This window comes from Labrus bergylta, chromosome 4 (assembly GCF_963930695.1).
Source record: "Labrus bergylta chromosome 4, fLabBer1.1, whole genome shotgun sequence".
NCBI lineage: Eukaryota > Metazoa > Chordata > Actinopteri > Labriformes > Labridae > Labrus > Labrus bergylta.
The window spans coordinates 12,536,332-12,555,647 of NC_089198.1; the positions used below are offsets into that span (position 1 = coordinate 12,536,332).

Consider the following 19,316-nt stretch of genomic DNA (forward strand, 5'->3'; position numbering starts at 1 on the left):
CAAACACACTAAAAGCACTTTCACCAAAGGCAGATCAAGTTCGATGTAAAAGAGGGTTTTACAGGCAGAATGCGGCTCCTGAAACTACGGTGATAACGTTTAAAAAAAACCGGGTTTTAATGGCAAACTGCATCGACTGGTGAAAACATGGAGAAACTTACAGCTCCGTACATTTCGTACATTCTTGCTCAAGCTCTCTGCATGTCGTCACCTTCAATTTCTTCCCGGCTTTCTTTTATGCATTCATGCTTTTCTGCTTCCGGGTCAGAGCTGACACAGGAACTGTGGAGCATGCTCAGAGCAACTCAACCAGTTTGCGTCTGATTGAGGTGTATGTAAACGCATTATCAAGGTGTGTCAGTCCCACTTTAAGAAATTAGACTCGGTATGACTCGGAGGAAAAAGTTTACGTGTATTTTTAAAGTCCAGTTTGAGTCCGACTAACCCAATAATTAGACTTTTTCATCATCATCATTTGAACATACTGTTTGATCTTCAGAGTGTACTCAGATAAAGCTTTACTATTCATCAAGTCACTTCATGTAATGATCTGAAAATGCTGACTGTAAATTGTTTAGCAATATAAAACAAATGCTCCGTATGTTTATCCAAACTTGACATAAGAATTGACCATCAGCGAGTATTTTATTGTCCATAAGGCAATGTTAGGACGCAAGTATTTAGATTACTGTAAATGACGATCCCTATTGATTACCCGATCTGTGTGGGGAGCTTTGTCTGTGTGTGTGTGTGTGTGTGTGTGTGTGTGTGTGTGTGTGTGTGTGTGTGTGTGTGTGTGTGTGTGTGTGTGTGTGTGTGTGTGTGTGTGTGTGTGTGTGTGTATGTATGTGTGTGTGTGTGTGTGTGTGTGTGTTTATATGTGAGAGAATGTGTGTGTCACTCATTGTGTGTATATGTGCATGTGCACGGCATTTCCCAGGGGCTGTGTGGCTAATGTGTGCTGTAGGCTGTGAAGTGGAAACTAAATGGAAATAAATAGTGGTACCCACAGCCACAACCTCCCTCAGGTCACACACATGCATACGCGCTCATACACACACACACACACACACACACACATCCACACACACACAGCCAATGACACACTTTACATTATATCCACACATACCACAGGCACATAAACATATTTAAGATTTCTGCACAGATATGTTAGCACACATAAACACATACACGATGCGTTCACACAAACTTCACAAAGAACAAAACTTCAAGACAGATACAGGAATGTATTCAGCCGACCCTTGTTCTGTTTTTATTCTGAATAATAAAGTCAGAAACACACAATCTGTTCGGTAACTCAAGGCTCTTAAACTGAAAAAAAAACTGTGCAGCTCAAACTGTGGCTCGAGGGCCAGTTTTGGTCCCAAAAGAGATATGTTAATCTGTTTTTAAAAAAAAGTTTGCTTTCTTTCATATCGTGGCTTGTTTTGAGTCATAATCAACATGCACATTTTTGAAAGTTGCCCACTGTTCTTTATAGCTTCTACCCTCTTCTGTATTTGGTTGACTGTGAGGCGGCCCACATGAGCGGTGTACACCTTTTCCAGGTGAAGCTACACCGTTTCTTTCCAGCTTTCATCACAGTTCTGTCTTATGTAAGAAACATATTGAGTTAACAGTCAGCCACTTTAGTTAACAGCAGTGCTCAGCAACCGAGTTGTCTGCCTGGGGGGCAAGAGGCCAACAAACAGATGTGAACCGAGAGAGAGAGAGAGAGAGAGGGCGAGTGAGAGAGCTGTGAGGGCAGGTGGGGGGGTGAGAGAGAGAGAGGCAGACATGATTTCTGATTTGTACCCCCCCCCCCGACTGACCCCCTGAATGAGGAGAAACAGTGGGTAGGTGGCTCGGGTGTGCCCAACGTCAACTAAACATCAGCCACTGTGGCGAATGTACAATTGAGGGATCAGTGCCACAAATGCCAAACACGTCCACTGCTGGGCACCATTTAAAAGGTAACTCACCAACAACCAACTAACCCCCTCCCCTAAAAAGAGTCCATTGTCTTATGGACCTTTAGATTTCATTCGGAAAAACCACTCAAGCTGAAAATGTCGTTTTTCAGATTTTCTTCCTCTCGCCTTCTTTTCCTGGTTTAATGGCTCCCCCTCCCTCCGACTCCACAAAAAACACAAGCAAGTCCGAAAGAAGGCGACTTCACACTCTTCCTCTCTCTGAAGTCAGTGAAATTATGGACAGGGCTGTGACATTGTGTCCACACAACAGGGTCTTAAATCTCCCCCCGTTTCCTTTAGTATTATGATCATTTTCAACGGTTTCCGATTGAACTCTTCTCAAAGCGCTTTTCAGAACCATATTTAGGTAATTTGTTGCGCTTGAACCCAACCTGCTCCCTGGCACTTTGTGTGTGGGGGGTGTTGAATGGCAGCTGTAAGCCTGAGACGAGGGGGGGTCTGCTTTTCTCAGGGCCAAACGGCCCTCTCCTGCCTGCTTGCAGGCCTCCCTGTTATTTATCACTTTGCCTGCGCTCTCGGTTTCTGCCTCTCGTTTGTCCCGTTCACACAGAAAATCGATATCAATGCTGCGTTCATCTGTTTGATTAAAGAAAAAAAACGTTTCGGATATCAAAAAGAAGATAGAAAAGTTCCATGTTGATAATCGTCAAACATGATGAGGCTGTTTGAGAACAAAGTGCAGCACTGCTGGGGAACAGCTGTTATTTGGAAAATAATGTCATCACGGAAGAAGAGCATCACACGGGCTGACCGAGTGACGGATCAAAAAAAAACGTTCTGATGTTGATGCTTATCCGCACAGCTTGATCTCCGGCCTTCTACGGCGCTGAGTGGAGGCTCTCTTCTGCCACTCCACTGGTAGTTTTCGCTCAGCAATATTTTCTTATGAATTCTTAAACAACAAAATTCTTCAGTGCAGCTGTTTACACAATCCAACAGCACCTAGACAATTACAAGAGAACGTCTTCCTCGACACTGTGCTGCTTAAGTAACAGAATAAGACAAATGAAAAGAAATGAAAAAGATAATTGTGCTCACAAGCTGTTACTCTTGAAATGATCTGCCGGATTCTAAAATAATTTGCCTCCATGTGAGATGAAAACTGGTAATCACAGTTATTGCTTTCTTCCATTATACTACAAGGTAAAAGTGAAACTACATCTTTGAAGACTGACTTTTCCCCCCACATGGGCAGTGGAGGTAGATGTAAACAGAAACACTGATTTAGTTAGTTTGATTAAACAGTTCCTCATGTATTTGTATGGCAGACACAATGCGAGCCTAATCGTCATGTGGAGTCATGAATCTTTCTGTCTAAATGAATAAAAACAACGCAAGTGTTCACAAGCTTCTCCAAGAACAACCACAGAGAGGTTTCGCTTTCCAATGATATTCCGCACTAGGAACCTAAAGTTTCCCCACAGACCTGATTTAAAAACGCTGGACGGTCATCCAGTTCTTTCTAAATTACTTCTTCTTCTTCTCTTTGCGTTTCGTTGCATCGACTTCTTCTTCTGCAGTTTCAAGCGTCACCTGGATACTGTGTGGGTACTGCCATGTGTGACTGCCTTTTATTTGTCACATGACTGCGTGCTATAACACCAACGGTTGCTAGTTAGAGACTAATACATACAGGTTATCACATCTCCACTTTGACTTTCCTAAGAAACCATCCTGTTTCTTCAAGGTGCCCCCCCCCCCGCTCAAATCAGAGTCAAACCCATCCATCTCTGTCTGACTCTGTTTAAGCTGAAACAACTTTAAGAACGACGTCATTGCAAGGTCCATTAAGTCGCTGCTCTGAATCATATCACATGATTTTCATCAGCAGATGGAGTTTGCATAATCATCATGGAGACATAGACGTTCTTTAAGGACTCCTCCATTATGTTGGCTTGAGGAGCTCTTGACTTTGGAAACTGCAGAAAGGTGGATTTCAAAGAGCCTGGACACCCAAGTTAAAGTGACGGCTCAGTCCTTTTTGTATTTCTGCATGGAGGTACAAATGTAGATGAGAAGCTCACTTTGTTTTCCTGAGAAGATATTTCCTCTTTTGATCTTTTGGTCTTTTGGATCTTATCTTTTGTTGTTAAAGCATGTTTGTCTTGGATAATAAACGACGAAGACATGTTTCATGTCTCTTTCGCTCTCTCCGTTCTGCTCTTGCTCATCATATTTCTAGCGCGACAGTGACTTCTGCCACGTGAGGCCAACTTAAGTCACATGTCCCTCACTTTCATCCTCAGCAACGGTCCCATATGTTTGTCAAAATGTGTATGTTGTGTGCTTTTTTTCCGGCCCGATTTGTTCCCATGCCTTCTCTCCAATGAGCCCCGCTCTCCCCGGGGGTCCGAGCCGAAGCCTCACGCTATTTATACAGACCGAACAGCTGGGGCCCTCCCAGCCAAAGCAGTGAGGGATGGGTAGAGAAATTATCATGGAAACTTCAGGTTAAACCAAGCGTTGGAAATGTCTCTCTGTTCTCTCTTTTTTTTTCTGCTCTCCTGTCTTGCTCTCCGTCATTTGTCTGTCTCCCTTGGGTGCCCAGAGTGGCCGTGTTGGGTCGTGTTCAGCTCAGGTCAGCTGGACAGCAGGACAAACATCCCTCATGTAATTAGTATTTTGTTTATCACATTTTTAAGCCCTTTTTTTTTAATCTGTTCTCTTTTCTTTTTATCCACTTTGCAACTGATGTTTTCCCTCAATTTCTCCTCTCTGAAACACTCTCTTTCCCCACGTCCAATTAAAGAGCGAGCTCTTTCGGACTGAACAAGAAAGGTTGATTTTCCCTTCAACTGCGCCTCAACACATTTTTGTCCTTTTGTTGCAGCGGACAAAGCCGACCTGCTGTTGCAAAACTGAGCTTTTTGTGCTTCTCCCCTTTTCTTCTGCTGCGAGGCTCCTGTGGTGCTCGTCCTGTATTGTGAACCTTAATCCTGTGAAGTTCTCTCCTCACTGTCCCTCCCCTCCGTTATGTCATCCCGTCTTCACTTCACTTCTCTTCTAATATCTCCTCTCAGCTGTTCTGCCCTCTGCTCTGAGTTTTTTCCCCTCACGTGAACCGCTCAGGAGGGGAAGAGAGAGAATCAGGACTGTCGATACTTCCTCCAGTGCGAGGCCCGTCTCGCAGTCAGACGTCCCATCACAGGCGTGCTGCGTTAACAGGAGGTGAACAGATATTAACCTAATTGCTGTAAGGGACAGATATATAGATCGAGGAGGATGTAATAAGCCCAGAGAGGCCTGTTTGTCTCCCTGTGAGATAAGCCTCTCGGTGCAAAAGCAGGTTGATCCATGGATGTTAAAGCACAGGACTTTATGCTGTGAGGCAGTGACTTTATATGAAGGATTTTAGATTTGACTTCATTTCATTTACTCAGTTAGTGAAAGCCAAAATCACCACAACAACAGACAGATTTCCAATCACTTCATTGTAATGTTTTTTCATAGACTGTATCTAGGAAGTGGACGTTGCCACAGCAAAGTCACCCATTGGTTTTTAATCCCTCTTTGGTAGCTCTCAATTGTGCTTTTGAGCTGTCTTCTTGATTTTTGTGACCATATATGGACGCCAGTGGTGAAACTCATTGTTAACATCTCTGTGTCTTTGCTGACGGGTCTTCTCATCGCGATCTATCGCGGTAAACCACGGCCTAAAGAATCCTCTGTTTTATTGGTCATGATTCTGTTTATCAGAGTGAATGTCATGCTGAGTTGATGAAGAGTTAAAAGCAGTGATTGAGATCATAACATGTATAAGACAATGTTTACAGAGGTGACAAAACATTACTTCTGTTATTTGGATTTGTGGATTTGTAGAGACACGATGATTGGCCATCAGTGGAGTCGCCCCCTGCTGGACAGTAGAAAGAATGCAGGTTTAAGGCAGTAATTCTTTGATTTAACATTTGAAACTAGAGGTTATGTCCATTCCTTTATAGTATGTGGTTGACAAAGACCTTGTTGAAAAAAAGCTTTCGTGTTATTTGGATTGTTTGTGGATTCAGGAGAGACAGCAGGAACTAGAACTGTGTAACATGATGAAACGGTAGCAAGGTTAGAGCATATATGCCATTGTTAATATTTGTTCATTTATCACACCTCATATCTGCATTGTAATATTGACCATTGTTATTGCACATTGCAATTCTTTGTCTTTATCTTGCATGCCCATTAAGAGCTGTAGCTTTGGTCTATACACCGCTGTTTGACACATAACAGAAATGGCTCTAGATTGCTGTCGGAGAACAAGTATGCATAAATATATATTCATAGACAACAGCAGAAAAGTGCCACTCTTACCTCAGGATGCACTTCTTTACTATGAGGGCCACTCATGGTGTTTTCCACTCTTTCAGTTCAGGCAATGATCTCCAGCCCGAAGGTTCTCGCTGTAATGTGTGTTTGCTTGACCTCAGAGAATTTGGAATTTGCTCCTTTGTTTTCCGCCTTTCTCCTGTATGTCAATGGTGGTTGTGTATGTGTGTGTGTGTGTGTGTGTGTGTGTGTGTGTGTGTGTGTGTGTGTGTGTGTGTGTGTGTGTGTGTGTGTGTGTGTGTGTGTGTGTGTGTGTGTGTGTGTGTGTGTGTGTGTGTGTGTGTGTGTGTGTGTGTGTGCTCGCTTCAAAGCAAGCTATAAGTTACGCAAGCCACATGTTTGTTTGACGAGTGTTACGCAGTCCAAACTGATTTGGACATTTGTCAAAAGCTTATCTTGTAAGTTGTTAATATTTGTCAGGCTAGGGTACATTATATTGTTTTTTTTTATATATTAGGATAAAAAAATCATTCTTATTTACTTAAACAGCAGAATTAATTATTTGTCAGATTGTGCTTGTTCCAGTTTGTACTCGTTGAGAACAAGGGACAACAAATCTCGCCGGCCTAAGACAGATGGACAGTCCCACTCATCCCTACAGGGTTCACTCTCAAACTGTGGTTAAATGACACAAATAAACACTGGGTGACAGAGAATCTAATTTGCAACAACAACTTTGTACAGTTTTGAACTCCTCACTCAACATTCATTGTGCTTGTTTGGCCTTTTGGACACAAAACTTTCTCAAGTCAAAAGAAAAGGCCTGTTAGAGATTTATCTTTCATGAGCTTGCAGTGATATTTTGAATTTATTTGTCCATACAGATAAGAGTCCTTTGAAAAGTGACAGAATCACATGAAGGAGGCGATGAAATGAAAAGAATTCAAAGTACAGGAGATTAGTTTCTCTCTTCTGATTCATGTCTTTATGTCTGAGCTGTGCATCTTCCTGTCACTGTTTTCTTACTTTCCTGAGCATTCCCACCCCACTCTCTTTGTACCTATCAAACTTTACAGACTGATCCATCAGCAGTCTGTTCTTTTCAGATTGTAAGATACTTCAGGCGAAAGGTGAACATGAAAGCACTTTAGGTCACGCCCTCCAAAAAAGCCTCACTTATTTCCCTGCAGAGCAAGACCAAGGTCTTAAGGGTTTCAGAGCAAATTTGAGGCCGATCTGTTCAACCACCAATGAATTTGACTGCTTAAGACTAACAACATGACAATTCCTGTTGTCACTAGGCGGTGCTATTTGTAGGCCATAATAGAATATTTGCAGAAGGATGTTTTCAGGTAGACACTTTTGCACAACATGCACGTGTGTCCAGCAGATTTATATATAACTTCCTGTTTCATGTTGGACAGTTGAGGCCAAGGCCATGCCCTTTGAGTTTTGTACTTTAATTGATAACTTTTTATGGGTTGGGTCTTGTCTAGCTGTTCACCAAGTTTGAGATGGATCGGATAGGAAGAGTTAATCTAAGTGGTACCCCTGGAAAATAGCCAATAGAATACAACTTTTACTAATGAATTCAAGATGGCAGCCCTGCTGTTAGATCTAAAGTATCTTATGTAGAGCTAATCAAGCCACATGTGCCCCAAGTTTCATACATGTCACTGGGATTAAAGTAACCTTTAGGGGGACCCCTTTTCTAAATTTCAAGGGGGCGCTATTGAGCCATTTTGCCACACTCATGTGGGGGACCCATTATCAAACCTTTATTTTTTAGCCTTGATGAGTATACAAAGTGTGGTGAGCTTTAGTGCATGTTAAAGCCGCCAAATATCCAATTTATTTGGAGTAGGGTTCTCGCTCTCGTATCGGCGCTCGGACCCTAAATATTTCTGCAGATTTCAAAGACAGTGCTTTATTATTTCTTCTTTGTTTTTTGTTTTTTTTTTTTAACATATTTTTGATAACAATTACTAACTCAATACAGTTGTATCAGCTTTTCATGCTGTGTCACACTCAGTTGTTTCCTGTGCTTTTATTTTGAAGGTAAGGCAACATGTTTTTTTTTTGTAATTGCACCATGTGTGTCATGTCAGCAGTGGCCCATCAGAAAACAGTTATTTTCAACTGTCTTCCACTGGCTGACTGTTGGTTTGTTCCTGAAGTAAACCCCTTTCATTACACCTCATTGAAATGTACTTCACTCCAACCAAACAAACACAAACCTCTGACATCCAGGCTCAGACGCCATGAGGACAGTTACACATTGATACTCTTCTGAAGGCAAAGGATTTACTCCTGCCAACATGATATGACTCAAAGATGTGTGAACTGTTTACAAGTAACATGAGGACATGGTCTCATTGTTACTTAAAGCTGTTACTACCCTTAGTGTCCTCACGTCAGGAGGCATCCATTTGTGGTCGATTATAGTTTATTTGGCTGCAGTTTTGCCATGTCATCCATCTCCCTCATCCACCTTTATGGCTGAACGCCTACCTGCTGCGTCCTAACAGCAGGATGTGTCTGAAATCATGCTGCAGGAGCAGTTTATTACCTGCTTGATTTAAAACTCCAATTTAAAAAGCTGAGTAAGTAAGTCCAAGAGCCAGGTTACATTAATCTTCAAATTACTGCACATTTGTTACGCTCATCAGCGAGGATTTTGGATTGTCAGAGCTAGAGCTTTAAAGGGAATTGAAATAAGGAAACCTCCCGAACCTTACTCTCTTTTTTACTTCTCTCTCCCTTTGAACATTGTCGAAAGTCACTATCTGTTGCTCTGTTTTTGGATGTGTTTTGGTATGTTTAGTGATGGACTTTAGGATCAATAGTTGTGTTAGGCCTCCGATTTGCCGTAATAGATGTTGGCATGTGAGCGAGCGTTGACAGGAAAGCCTTGAGGAATCCATCCTGACCTTATCAGTGTTTTGCTCCGTGCCCTTCTGATTGTTTGTCTTTCTGCTCTTGTCCGTTGACGTCGGCTTGTTAACATGCAAAGCTGCTAGCACCCAAACTTACTTTCTGGTCACACGTTGACATTTGAATTAGGGAGAGGGTCTTCGGCTGAAAATAAGTTGATCTCTAGACTTCATTTGGAAACCAGTTCTCAATAAATTCATGGTTTCAGTCGGCTTTTGAGGCAAGATTAGCAAAAATGATCAGAGTGGACACCAGCATTTTCTGAATCAGACATAACAGTTCATTTATTGAGAAAACATCTGTCACTACATCAGTTTATGATTTTAGCCTTTCTATTGCTGCTAGGATGAGTGCTCTTACACTACATGCTGGTCATCCAGGGGCAAAATGGTGACTCATAGCCGTCATTGACAGCACCCATTGGTTTGTCCACTGTCCTCCTGAACCCTTGAGTTCGACTACAAATTGGCCAGTGGTGATTCTAGATTCTGTGGGGGCCCTATAGGCACAAATTAATTGGGGGGGGGCCTCCAACCAGCGTTCATCACCATCATGTGTGCCAGTGTCTGGACGCCTACTCCTCTTGTTTCCTGTTTCTTTTTTCTTTCTCCTATAAACGGATAATATCTCTTCATTTTTCTTTGTAGACTTTCATCTAAAAATTGGGGTTTTCACAGCACTAATGCTGCAACGCTAAGCAGAGCCACAAGTGCTGGTTTCCTACTGTCAAATGCTAAATTTGCACATTTTGAGCCACTGCTGTGGTTTGAAGTTTGTGAGCCCTCAGAGGCCCCCTACTGGCCTGGGACCCCAAGCAGCTGCCTGCCTTGCCTGTTGACAAGCAGTACCTCTGTACATGGCTACCACCATGTTGGCTTTCTGGAGCTGGAAGTGAACATAAATGAAAGGGGGCTGGTCCCTCCAGTGAGGGGTGGTCAAACTTAAAAATAATCAGCCCTACACAGTCTACATTATGAACCAGTTTAACAGATTTTTCACAGACATGTTCAATTCTACTGTAAAGTGGGGCTTTGCACTATGGTGCTGAATGGGGACTGACTCCCTCTTGCATCCAGTCTCCAGTGGCCACACAAGGAACTGCAGTTTTTTGCACTTTCACCTAAGCATTATTTTTGGACTTAGATGTTGCAGCGAGTCTTCAATTTATGCATGGGAAAGTGACAGTGCTATCTTTAAGATACTCACTTTCCCTTTTCCAACCATTAAACCGTCTCATCCCCGGTGAAGCTCCAAGACCCGGTTTACCAACTCATTTTGCACACCTTAACAGATTGCAGGTTCGCTTAACTTCCTCCTCTTCAGGGCGTTACTGATGGAAGATCCCACAGAATTCCTCTGATGGCGTAGATTGGAACAATAGCCCTTTTCAGACTGCCCGTTCAAGGTGTCATATTTGCACCCCTGTGACATCTGGCCTTTACTGTGAATGTCACAGAGGTGAAGTGGTGGGATGAAGTGATCACCCCTCTGTACCGTCTTCAGAGCAAGCAACAGAGAAGACACAGTGGCAAGGCGGGATTGGCGGAGCCAGCGGGGATGAACATTGTTGTGTGGGCATGTCTGGGTGTGTATGTGGAGCTCCCGCTGTTTCTATACACGTCACAGATTAAGACACCAATATTACGCCATCGCTGAATCAATATGAATGCAAGAAGAGATGAGCTTAAATAAAGCGCTGTCGTGGAAATTAAATCTGAGAAGGGCTAATGTTGCTCTTTGAATTGTGTGTTATTGAAGGCATAATGTTCTCACCTTGAAGAATCTGTGGAACTGGCTATTGCTGTGCCATAAAAAGCTATGATAAAATTGATGTGGTCTTTATGAGCCATAAGTAGTCGTTCGTTTTAGCTGTAGACCCAAACTGAAGCAGCCTCATCCGTCAGACATGAGTACATGATTCATTAACGTCCTCCAGCACTTAATAAGCACTCTTATGTGTGCAATAAAGACTTGCTCATATGCAGTGGGCGGACGTGGATATGTTCTTTAGTAGTGATGTGTGAGAACAGTTCAGGCCCTTGGTGTCAGTTACATGGACAGGCATCCTGTGCCTTTTCTAATGCAGTGAAACTCCTCAGTGTGCACATTGTTATTCTCCCTTACAGGTCGTTTTTACAGCAAGCTCCGGACAAGTGAGGATTTTAACAAGCCGGTGTTTTTATCAGCAGAAGCATCTGTGCCTTTCTAATTAGTGTTAAATGACCTCACGTAATAGGGCAATTAGTTAACCAAATAAGTTGTTCCTCTTCTACAAACAGCCAGCTGCAGCCACAACAAGCATTTACTTTAGGATCTGTTTGTCCCCACCACATTCATACTGACTTTTCACTGATCCTCCATCCACTTGATTCCTGCTTGAATCAAGTTGGGTTGAGTGTAAAAGTGTGGGTGGGTGTGGTTGTTAAAGTTGTCATTAGATTTGACCCAATCTGAGGCCAACAGACCCTTCTCAACTCAACTCAACTCAACTCAACTTCAAGTTTATTTGTGCTGAAGGACGATTGGTTTTGTGGCAAGGCAGAACAAAACAGAAAAAAGACAAAAGACAACCTACTGATGCTGCGCTGGTAAGAAGTGGTTTGATCCTGGTTGGAACAAATAATCAACCAACACTTGTACTATTGTGTAGCATTTTAATAGCACATTAAGTAACTGAGGAGAAACTTTTATGATGTCACATCACAAAAGGTTCCTCTTTCATAAGATTATCAAAATAATATTCTTTCAAAGACTGAAGTGCATGAACACTAAAAAAAAACACATCCAGCAAGGCTGGCACTAATTCTCTAAATAACACATTATGTAAAAATGTATTATTGGCAAGTACACTCAGATGAAGCACATATTCTGTAGGGCTGGGAATCTTTGGGTCTCTCACCATTCGATTCAATTTCGATTTCTTGGGGTCATGATTCGATTGGGAATCTATTTTTGATTCATAACGATTCTGGATTCATGATTCAAAGTCTATTTTTTAATTAGTACATTCTTCAGGATCTTTTCCAGTCATCTGTGAGACTGACTCAATGTCTTGCTGCTCCATTTGGTATTCTAATGAATTAAAGAGCTAGCCTTAGCACTTAGCAGGGAGTGATTGATTAGCCCCCCAAAAAACACAGATTTTTGGAAGTTATGAATCAATTTAAAAACCTCAGAAGATAAGAATCTTGATTTTTACATGAATCAATTTTTTCCCCACCACTAATATTCAGGAACCTACTGACATATACACGTACCGCAAGCACACTGCAGGCTGTTATTATCAGAAGAAGAAAAAGTGTGAGGTCATCACCGACCAATAAAGTGACTGTAATAACATAAATGGGTCCACTTTGGCACAAAGAACAGCAATGGGTAAGTTGACTTTGTCGTTTAAACCAATAACTAGCCACCTTTAATATGTTGAGGAATCACATCCACATTCTTCTTGAGCTATTCAAAAAACTATCCAAAGATAAAGACCACAGAGCCTGTTTTCATCCTGCATGGTGTCACAACCAAAGAGACTACCTGTATCATAGCTCCATTATTACAGCCTGTACTACCATTAAACATTACACAACATACATTTGCGCATTGAATGATCAACTTGTAGGTAGATAAAATCAGTGCTTCAGTGCTCTTTGGGCACAAACTCAAACTGTTCTTTGCAGAGCCTCTCTTTACATTATTCCTAATTATATCTTTATGCCCAAACAAGGCGGGTAAACAAACTGAGATCAACATGATGTTTAAGAGTTATCAACAGCTGTAAAGGAGAAATACAACAGCTTTAGAGAATATGTAGTGGCTCTCAAACAATGGTTTGTCTGTGATAAATATGTCAACATGTGTGACTATTTGTCCCGAGCACTTGTTCTCTCTGCCCTCAGTGCTTCCTCTCAGCCCTCTGAATAGGGCGGGTATATGGTAATGATCCATTTATTGGATCCCCTGTGTGATTCTAATCCTCTGAATTGATAGACCAGTGAATAGCATCCTGTCTTAGTTGCTCGTCTCATGTTGAACATAACTGGAGGGCCTCCACTCAAGCGTCAGTGGTCATTGTCCGCGGCTATCAAACACCCATTAGGCCCGGCGCCAATTGCTTGTCAACTTTTGACATTAGTCGCACAACACCCCGTCAGAGAGTTGACGCTGAGTGACACGTTGAAAGACGGCGTCTCCTTCTTCTGCATGAGTGATGTTTCTGTTGATCTCTAAATCACACACCCCCCCATTGTGGATGCACTTTTACCGTCATGCATGCACTTCCTCGCTTTCTCCTCGCTCTTTTTGTTGGGGCGAGCCATTAGCCATATGGTGGCAAACAAGCACAACAATGTGTGCAACAAAACAGAGGCTCCGGAGGGAAGCGCCTGAATTTGAAAAGGGTGTAACTCTGTGAACATGTCGTGGACGGGGCGAAGGAGGTGGGCTTTGGCTGGGCCGGCTTCTCGCTGTGACACGGCAGAGGGCGATGGTGGTGTGTGCGTGGGGGGTTGGGGGGGCATATTGGCAATGTCAGGGTGTAGAGACAGACGAGGATTTGGAAGAGTCAAGTGCCGCTGAAAGAGAAGTTGTTGGTGGTCTGCAGAGTTGCAGCAGCTGCTCCTGAAAACAAACGGAAGAAATAACAGAGAGAGAGAGAGAGAAAGAAAGAAGGGGTAGGTGGGGGTTTGGTTGGGGTTTGGGGGTCCGGTGGAAGGCGTGCAGGCTCCTCACTTGTGGGCTCCTCACTTTTTTTGTCTCCTAGCTTTAATCTGTTGGGAGAAAGAGTGAGGGAGAGAGAGAGAGAGAGAGCTTGGCCATAGCCCATGGGTGCTCCAGACCTCCCCCCGCTTTACTCCGGCCAGCTTAACTAGAAGTTCAGCATCCCCCCCCCCCCCCCCCCCCCCCCCCCCCCCTTTCCCTCCACCTCCAACTCCCCCATCGGCCGTCCTCTCTCCCGCTTACTTGCTCTGTATTCAGCCTAGGTGCTGGAGTGACAACGAGCATTCATTGTGGAGGTAGAGGGAAAAGACTGTGGATCTCTCCTGTGTCTTTTTTTTTGGGGTGGTGGTGGGAGTTGGGAAGGGGGGGCGGGGGGGGGGGGGGGGGGGGGGCGGAGAAAAAGGAAGGAGGAAGGGAGGCCGCATATTCCTGAAATGGTGAAATACGGCAGAAAAAGGGGGGTAGAAGGAGAAAGTAGAAGAGTGAGAGGAGAAAGAGAGGGAGGGGTGAGTAAAAAGTAAGAGTGCAGAGGAGGGGAGGGAGGGAGGGATGGATGGAGGGGAGGCAGTGCTGGAATCACAGAAGGAAGGGAGGGGGGGAGAGTTAGAGGGGGAGAGAGAGTGGGCTACCATGCCGAATGAGCAAGAGAGGCGGAGAGGAAGCAGAGCTCCATCAGATGAAATGAGGTGAAAGTAATTCAGGCATTAATCAAGCCAGGGCAAAAGGGAGGGTATACTGTGTTTTCTCCCCCCTCTTTCGCTGCGGAACTGAAAGGCAAGGTGTGAATGAAGGAGCCTACAGTGGCCAGCAGAGAAGCACCACTGGGTCACAGCGTCAAACCATGTCCGATTCGAACACCATTGCCGCTTCCACCGCAGACCAGGTCAGTTCATGCTGTCATTTTGTTTTTTTTTTTCTCTGTTTTTGTTTTGTTTTTTTGGAGCGAGTGTGCCGATGTCTTTGGTCTTTATTAGCCGTGCTTCACGCCGGCTCAAGCAACCGGAAACATCTCGTTGGAAGAGTTAGAGGGGAGAGTTTCAGTGAGTGAGAAAAAGTGAATGCATCCTGAGTTCCGGTGAGATGTATATTATCTTTAGATCCTGATTCGGAAGTAGTTAGTGGAAGTTTCTAGGAGCAACTGTGTGTGTTTCTTGGACTATCAAGCAACGATTGTTTTGCCTGGAGCTGCCTGGACAACGGTACAGGCTCCTGAAAGAATTGAATTCATCAAGACGAGCTATTGTCTACGCCGCCTTATTTTTCGGTGATCATTCAGGGGGTCTGTGACGACTCAATACCCCCCGCACCACGTGAGAGGGGGACGCAGCTCTTTAAAAACCAGACCACGTGTGGCGGCCCTGAAAAGTTTTTATAAGTAATTGCAGTGGGAAGTCCGGGCAGCGCTGTGAGAGATGGGGTTGGTAAGGAAGTGGGCCGGTCCGCCGTGTGTGTGAAAGAGAGTGACAGAGTGGAAAAGCAGAAGCGTCAGAAAAGGCTGATATTTATGCCCCCCCACCACCACCACCACCACCACTCCTGCCCCTTTCCCCCCCACAAGTGGCTTTAATCGCACACTTTGGCACATACATCCATTGCTCGGCTCTCTTTTTTTTTTTACACTCTTGACTGACTTTGAAACACTTTGAAACAATTAAATCCTCTGATCTGTTCAAGAGAAGATGTACTGTTATTTCCAATATGGCAGGTGAAGACAAAAAGTGTGTGTGTGCCTTTGTTTGCACGTGTGTGTGTGTGTGTGTGTGTGTGTGTGTTGTGTGTGTGTGTGCATCCGACCTTGCTGCCGGCTTATGTTGTTAGCCAAGTCCTTGTCTCCTGTTTCCGATTTCTACTGTCAAGGCTGAGTCAGCTCGCTATATTCTGTCGGCGGAAAAACACAAACACACATTCACAGAAGCATAATGCACAAAAGTTAAAGTTACGAGCACGCAACGCAAACGCTAACACAACAGCTGCTCCAATTGCTCGCACACAAAATTTGAGGATGCATTGTGGGTGGAAGGCTGGAGCTATTTAGAGGTGTGTGTGTGTGTGTGTGTGTGTGTGCATGTGTCAGCACCAGGATCACAGGTGCGATGTGTGTGTGGGAAGTTGGTGTGGCAGCACCACATCATGCAGGTGTGTATGTGTGTGTCTGTGGAGAGAGAACAATTCCCCAAAGCATCCTTCACAACACAGCGCTCTGCAACAGTCCACATGCTAATCCTCAGATTGTGCTCTGTCTGTTTTTCGATTTTGTAAACAAATGCAGCGTATTTTTTCCCCGGAGTTTGACTGACAGGACTGTGCAGGGACATAATTACACTCTGCGGTTGCATGTGTACGGGTGCAAAATGGTCGCCTTAATTACTGACTACAATCAAAGAAATCTCTGATGAATTTAATTGTAATCCTCTCTTCAATTGCAGTGCAGCAGCAACACACTGAAGTCTTTCTTTTTGTAAAGATGTCTGTTTTCAGATTTATTTGGGGTTTTTTCTGCCTGTTTTGTAGAGATAGGACAGTGGATAGAGTCAGAAACAAGGGGACGGAGAGAGAGGGGAATGACATGCGTGAAAGGAGCCACAAGTCGGATTTGAACCCCGGCTTAGAGGACTGCAGCCTAACCACTCGGCCACCAACGCCCTGTAAAATGTCTTTGTAAAGACAGCTCACTATTTAGAATTCATGGGCGTTCTTCAGAGATATCGACTGCAGTTCGTAAACAGAGTTTATGGTGAACTTGACCGAAATAAGCTTGACACCTTTAACTTTGCAACTTCTCTTGTTTTTATCCAAAACGTGAAAACAGAGACAAAATGATTCTGCAGTGAAACATCATCCCGCTCGTATTTCACCCAAAGTGACTCCTTCACTCTCCTCAGAAGACTCTATAAGTGGAAAACAGTTTATCTCTGCAGGCCAGTCGGTATGTTTTGTACTTTTAAGATACCATCAACATTGAAATTCTTCTGTTAGAGTTTGTCAAGTAAGAAAAAAAGGGGTTTAGTTTGTTGACTCGTGCTGTGAACACGAGTCAACGCTCCTGTGATTGTAAGTTGATTTGAGAAGAAAACACTATGTTGTTCATTAATTGAGAGATTTTCTTTAAAGGTAATTGCGTTAGACATGCAATACTGCACTGCTTAGAGTGGTTACCTAAGTTGGGGGCCCGAAGTTATGACGGGGGGGGAAGCAAGGCTAAATGAAAACAGCGCACAACGTTTTGCACTGCAAACGAAGCATGCTAAATTGTGTTAGAGACCTTCCAGGTAAACATAAAGCTGACAATAAAGCTACATCAGATGTCACAACTACTAAAACACAAGACACTATGACGAGTCAGATCTCGCCCTTGCTTGTTTAACGGGGGGGAAGGGGGGGGAATGAAGAGAGCCACACTTCTTCCTTTTGTCACATCTGACATTTGCGAGATCGTTTTCTGCAGTTGCCCCGATCAACATAAAATGCAGGTCAAAGCTGGACCCTGAAAATGAAGTAAGAGTGGCGTTCTCACGGCTGCTCCCCGAACTTGAGAAGCTCTGTCGCACAAAACACGACAAGAAAAGTCATTCAGATGGTCGCAGGACTCAAAGTATAAATCGTAAGAGAAGATTTTCATCTTTTATTTTATTTTTAGTGAGTTGTAAATCATCTGTGTTGAGGTGTGACTGTGTTACGCTTCCTCTGTAAAAGCCGCTTGTTGGATCTTTTAGTTTATTGTCACAGTTGCTTCTTATTTTTTTTTGTAGAAAATGTACGAGGTACCTTCTGAAAATATAGGAGTTTGTTTGCAAAGGGCGTGACTGACCGTGTGTTAAGAGTATATCGATATATGTTGATGGTCAGGAGACATGGGCGGGTTTGAAAATATTTTAATCTGCCCAGGAGGACCCAGTGGAAAAAATATACCTTCAGACAATTATTTAACAGATATTCCAAAATCAATGGAATATTTTTGAGTAATTCTGCAGTGTCCTTGTTTAACTTTCTTACTTTTTAACCTGTAACATTTGAGCACATTTTATCCCGATACCGCTCTATGTGTCTAACTCCAAACACAAATCAGAAAAAGGTTGAGCTATGGTTTGCGTTTTCAAACTGTCTGTTCTTATATCTGCCACAAAGAGTCGTGATGTCTTCAGAATTAGCTCAGGTCCTTATTTTTAATGTATCCTTCTACTGGCAGGAGGAGTCTTTTCAATGTGAAATATGTACTCTTAAATGTTGATGTCCAGAATTCGAAGAGATCAAATCATAATTTATTTTCTTAAAAGTGAAAATCTGAACTATTTTTTTTAGTAAAGAAGAATGCCGTTTTTTAAAGACCTGAAAGGATCGCCAAAAACTAGAACTGGAAAATTTCAAAAACCCGCGTTGGGTTTGTTTTCTAGACTGAGGTGCCGACTGTGCAGATACCGCTGAGCGTCCACAAACTGTGTTCTCATGCTCTGTTACCCACACGTCACCTACAGAAAGTGAGGAAATGAACTGGCCGTTCTAAACCGGTTCAATCTCCACACCTTCACAGTCCAGCTCAGCACTTCTCTTGTTGAAGAGGAATTTCAAATGATTTGGAAGTAAATTATTTAATTTTATTGTTTTCTGATTAAAATTAAAAAAAAACACTTAATTTGGCTGCAGTTAAGCCATCCATAATATAAATTATATTCTGTGCAGGTTGCGAACATTACGATATGCCTGCTGAATGTTATACTACTAAATGTGACGCTTTTGTCAGGCTGCGATTAAAAATGTCAACCAAACATGCATTCAAGAGCAAAATAGATTTTTAGTGTATTTATACTAAGAATCTTATATCTTTACATTTAATAAAAAATTCCAAATTCCTTGACACAAATGGAGCGTATATCACTGCCCCCTCACCGTGATGTCTGACTTCACCACAGATACTTCTCTTTGAAAATAACCCAATGTCCCGTCTCAAAACTACTTTTCTTTTCTAAAAAAAAAAAAAGAAAAATCCAAGTCCCAATCACTGCCCTGCTCCTTCATTTCCTCTGTCATTACACGGGTCACCTCCTTCTCTCTCAGCGGTGGAGCGACCTCGCCGTGATGGGACAATAGTCTGAGGTCATGTGTGATTTAAAGCCATGCTTCACTAATAATTGGACTAATTAGGAGTTCAGATGGATCTGGTAATTTCTAAGTGAGTGCTGGTGATCGGCTTTGACACGGTTTCACTGAAAGAAGAGATCAGATCAGATATAATGTCATTATCCAATCATCAGCAGCAGCCATTACTTTGACTTCAGGAAAAAACATTTGTTTATTGTTGACATGTTAATGTCGTGTTTTTGTATTTATTTAACTGCACATCTGTAATCTCCATCAATATGAGAAGATTAGGCTGGATTGATCACTTGATTCTGTTATCCTTTTTGAATGTCAGTCTGAAAT

At 43.0% G+C, this 19,316-nt stretch overlaps 1 protein-coding gene across 5 annotated transcripts in view; it reads left to right on the top strand.

Moving 5' to 3' along the window:
* Positions 1-19,316, top strand: part of slc6a9 (solute carrier family 6 member 9) — a 92,106-nt gene that overhangs the window by 27,766 nt on the left and 45,024 nt on the right. Inside the window, exon 1 of one of the 5 annotated variants that reach the window (XM_065953744.1) lies at positions 14,497-14,781. The exons of the other annotated variants lie outside the window; for them this stretch is intronic. Within the exon in view, the coding sequence (XP_065809816.1) occupies positions 14,740-14,781 (42 nt within the window). The 5' untranslated portion in view covers positions 14,497-14,739. Of the gene's footprint in view, positions 1-14,496; positions 14,782-19,316 lie in introns of those variants that run through there. 5 annotated transcript variants of the gene reach the window in all.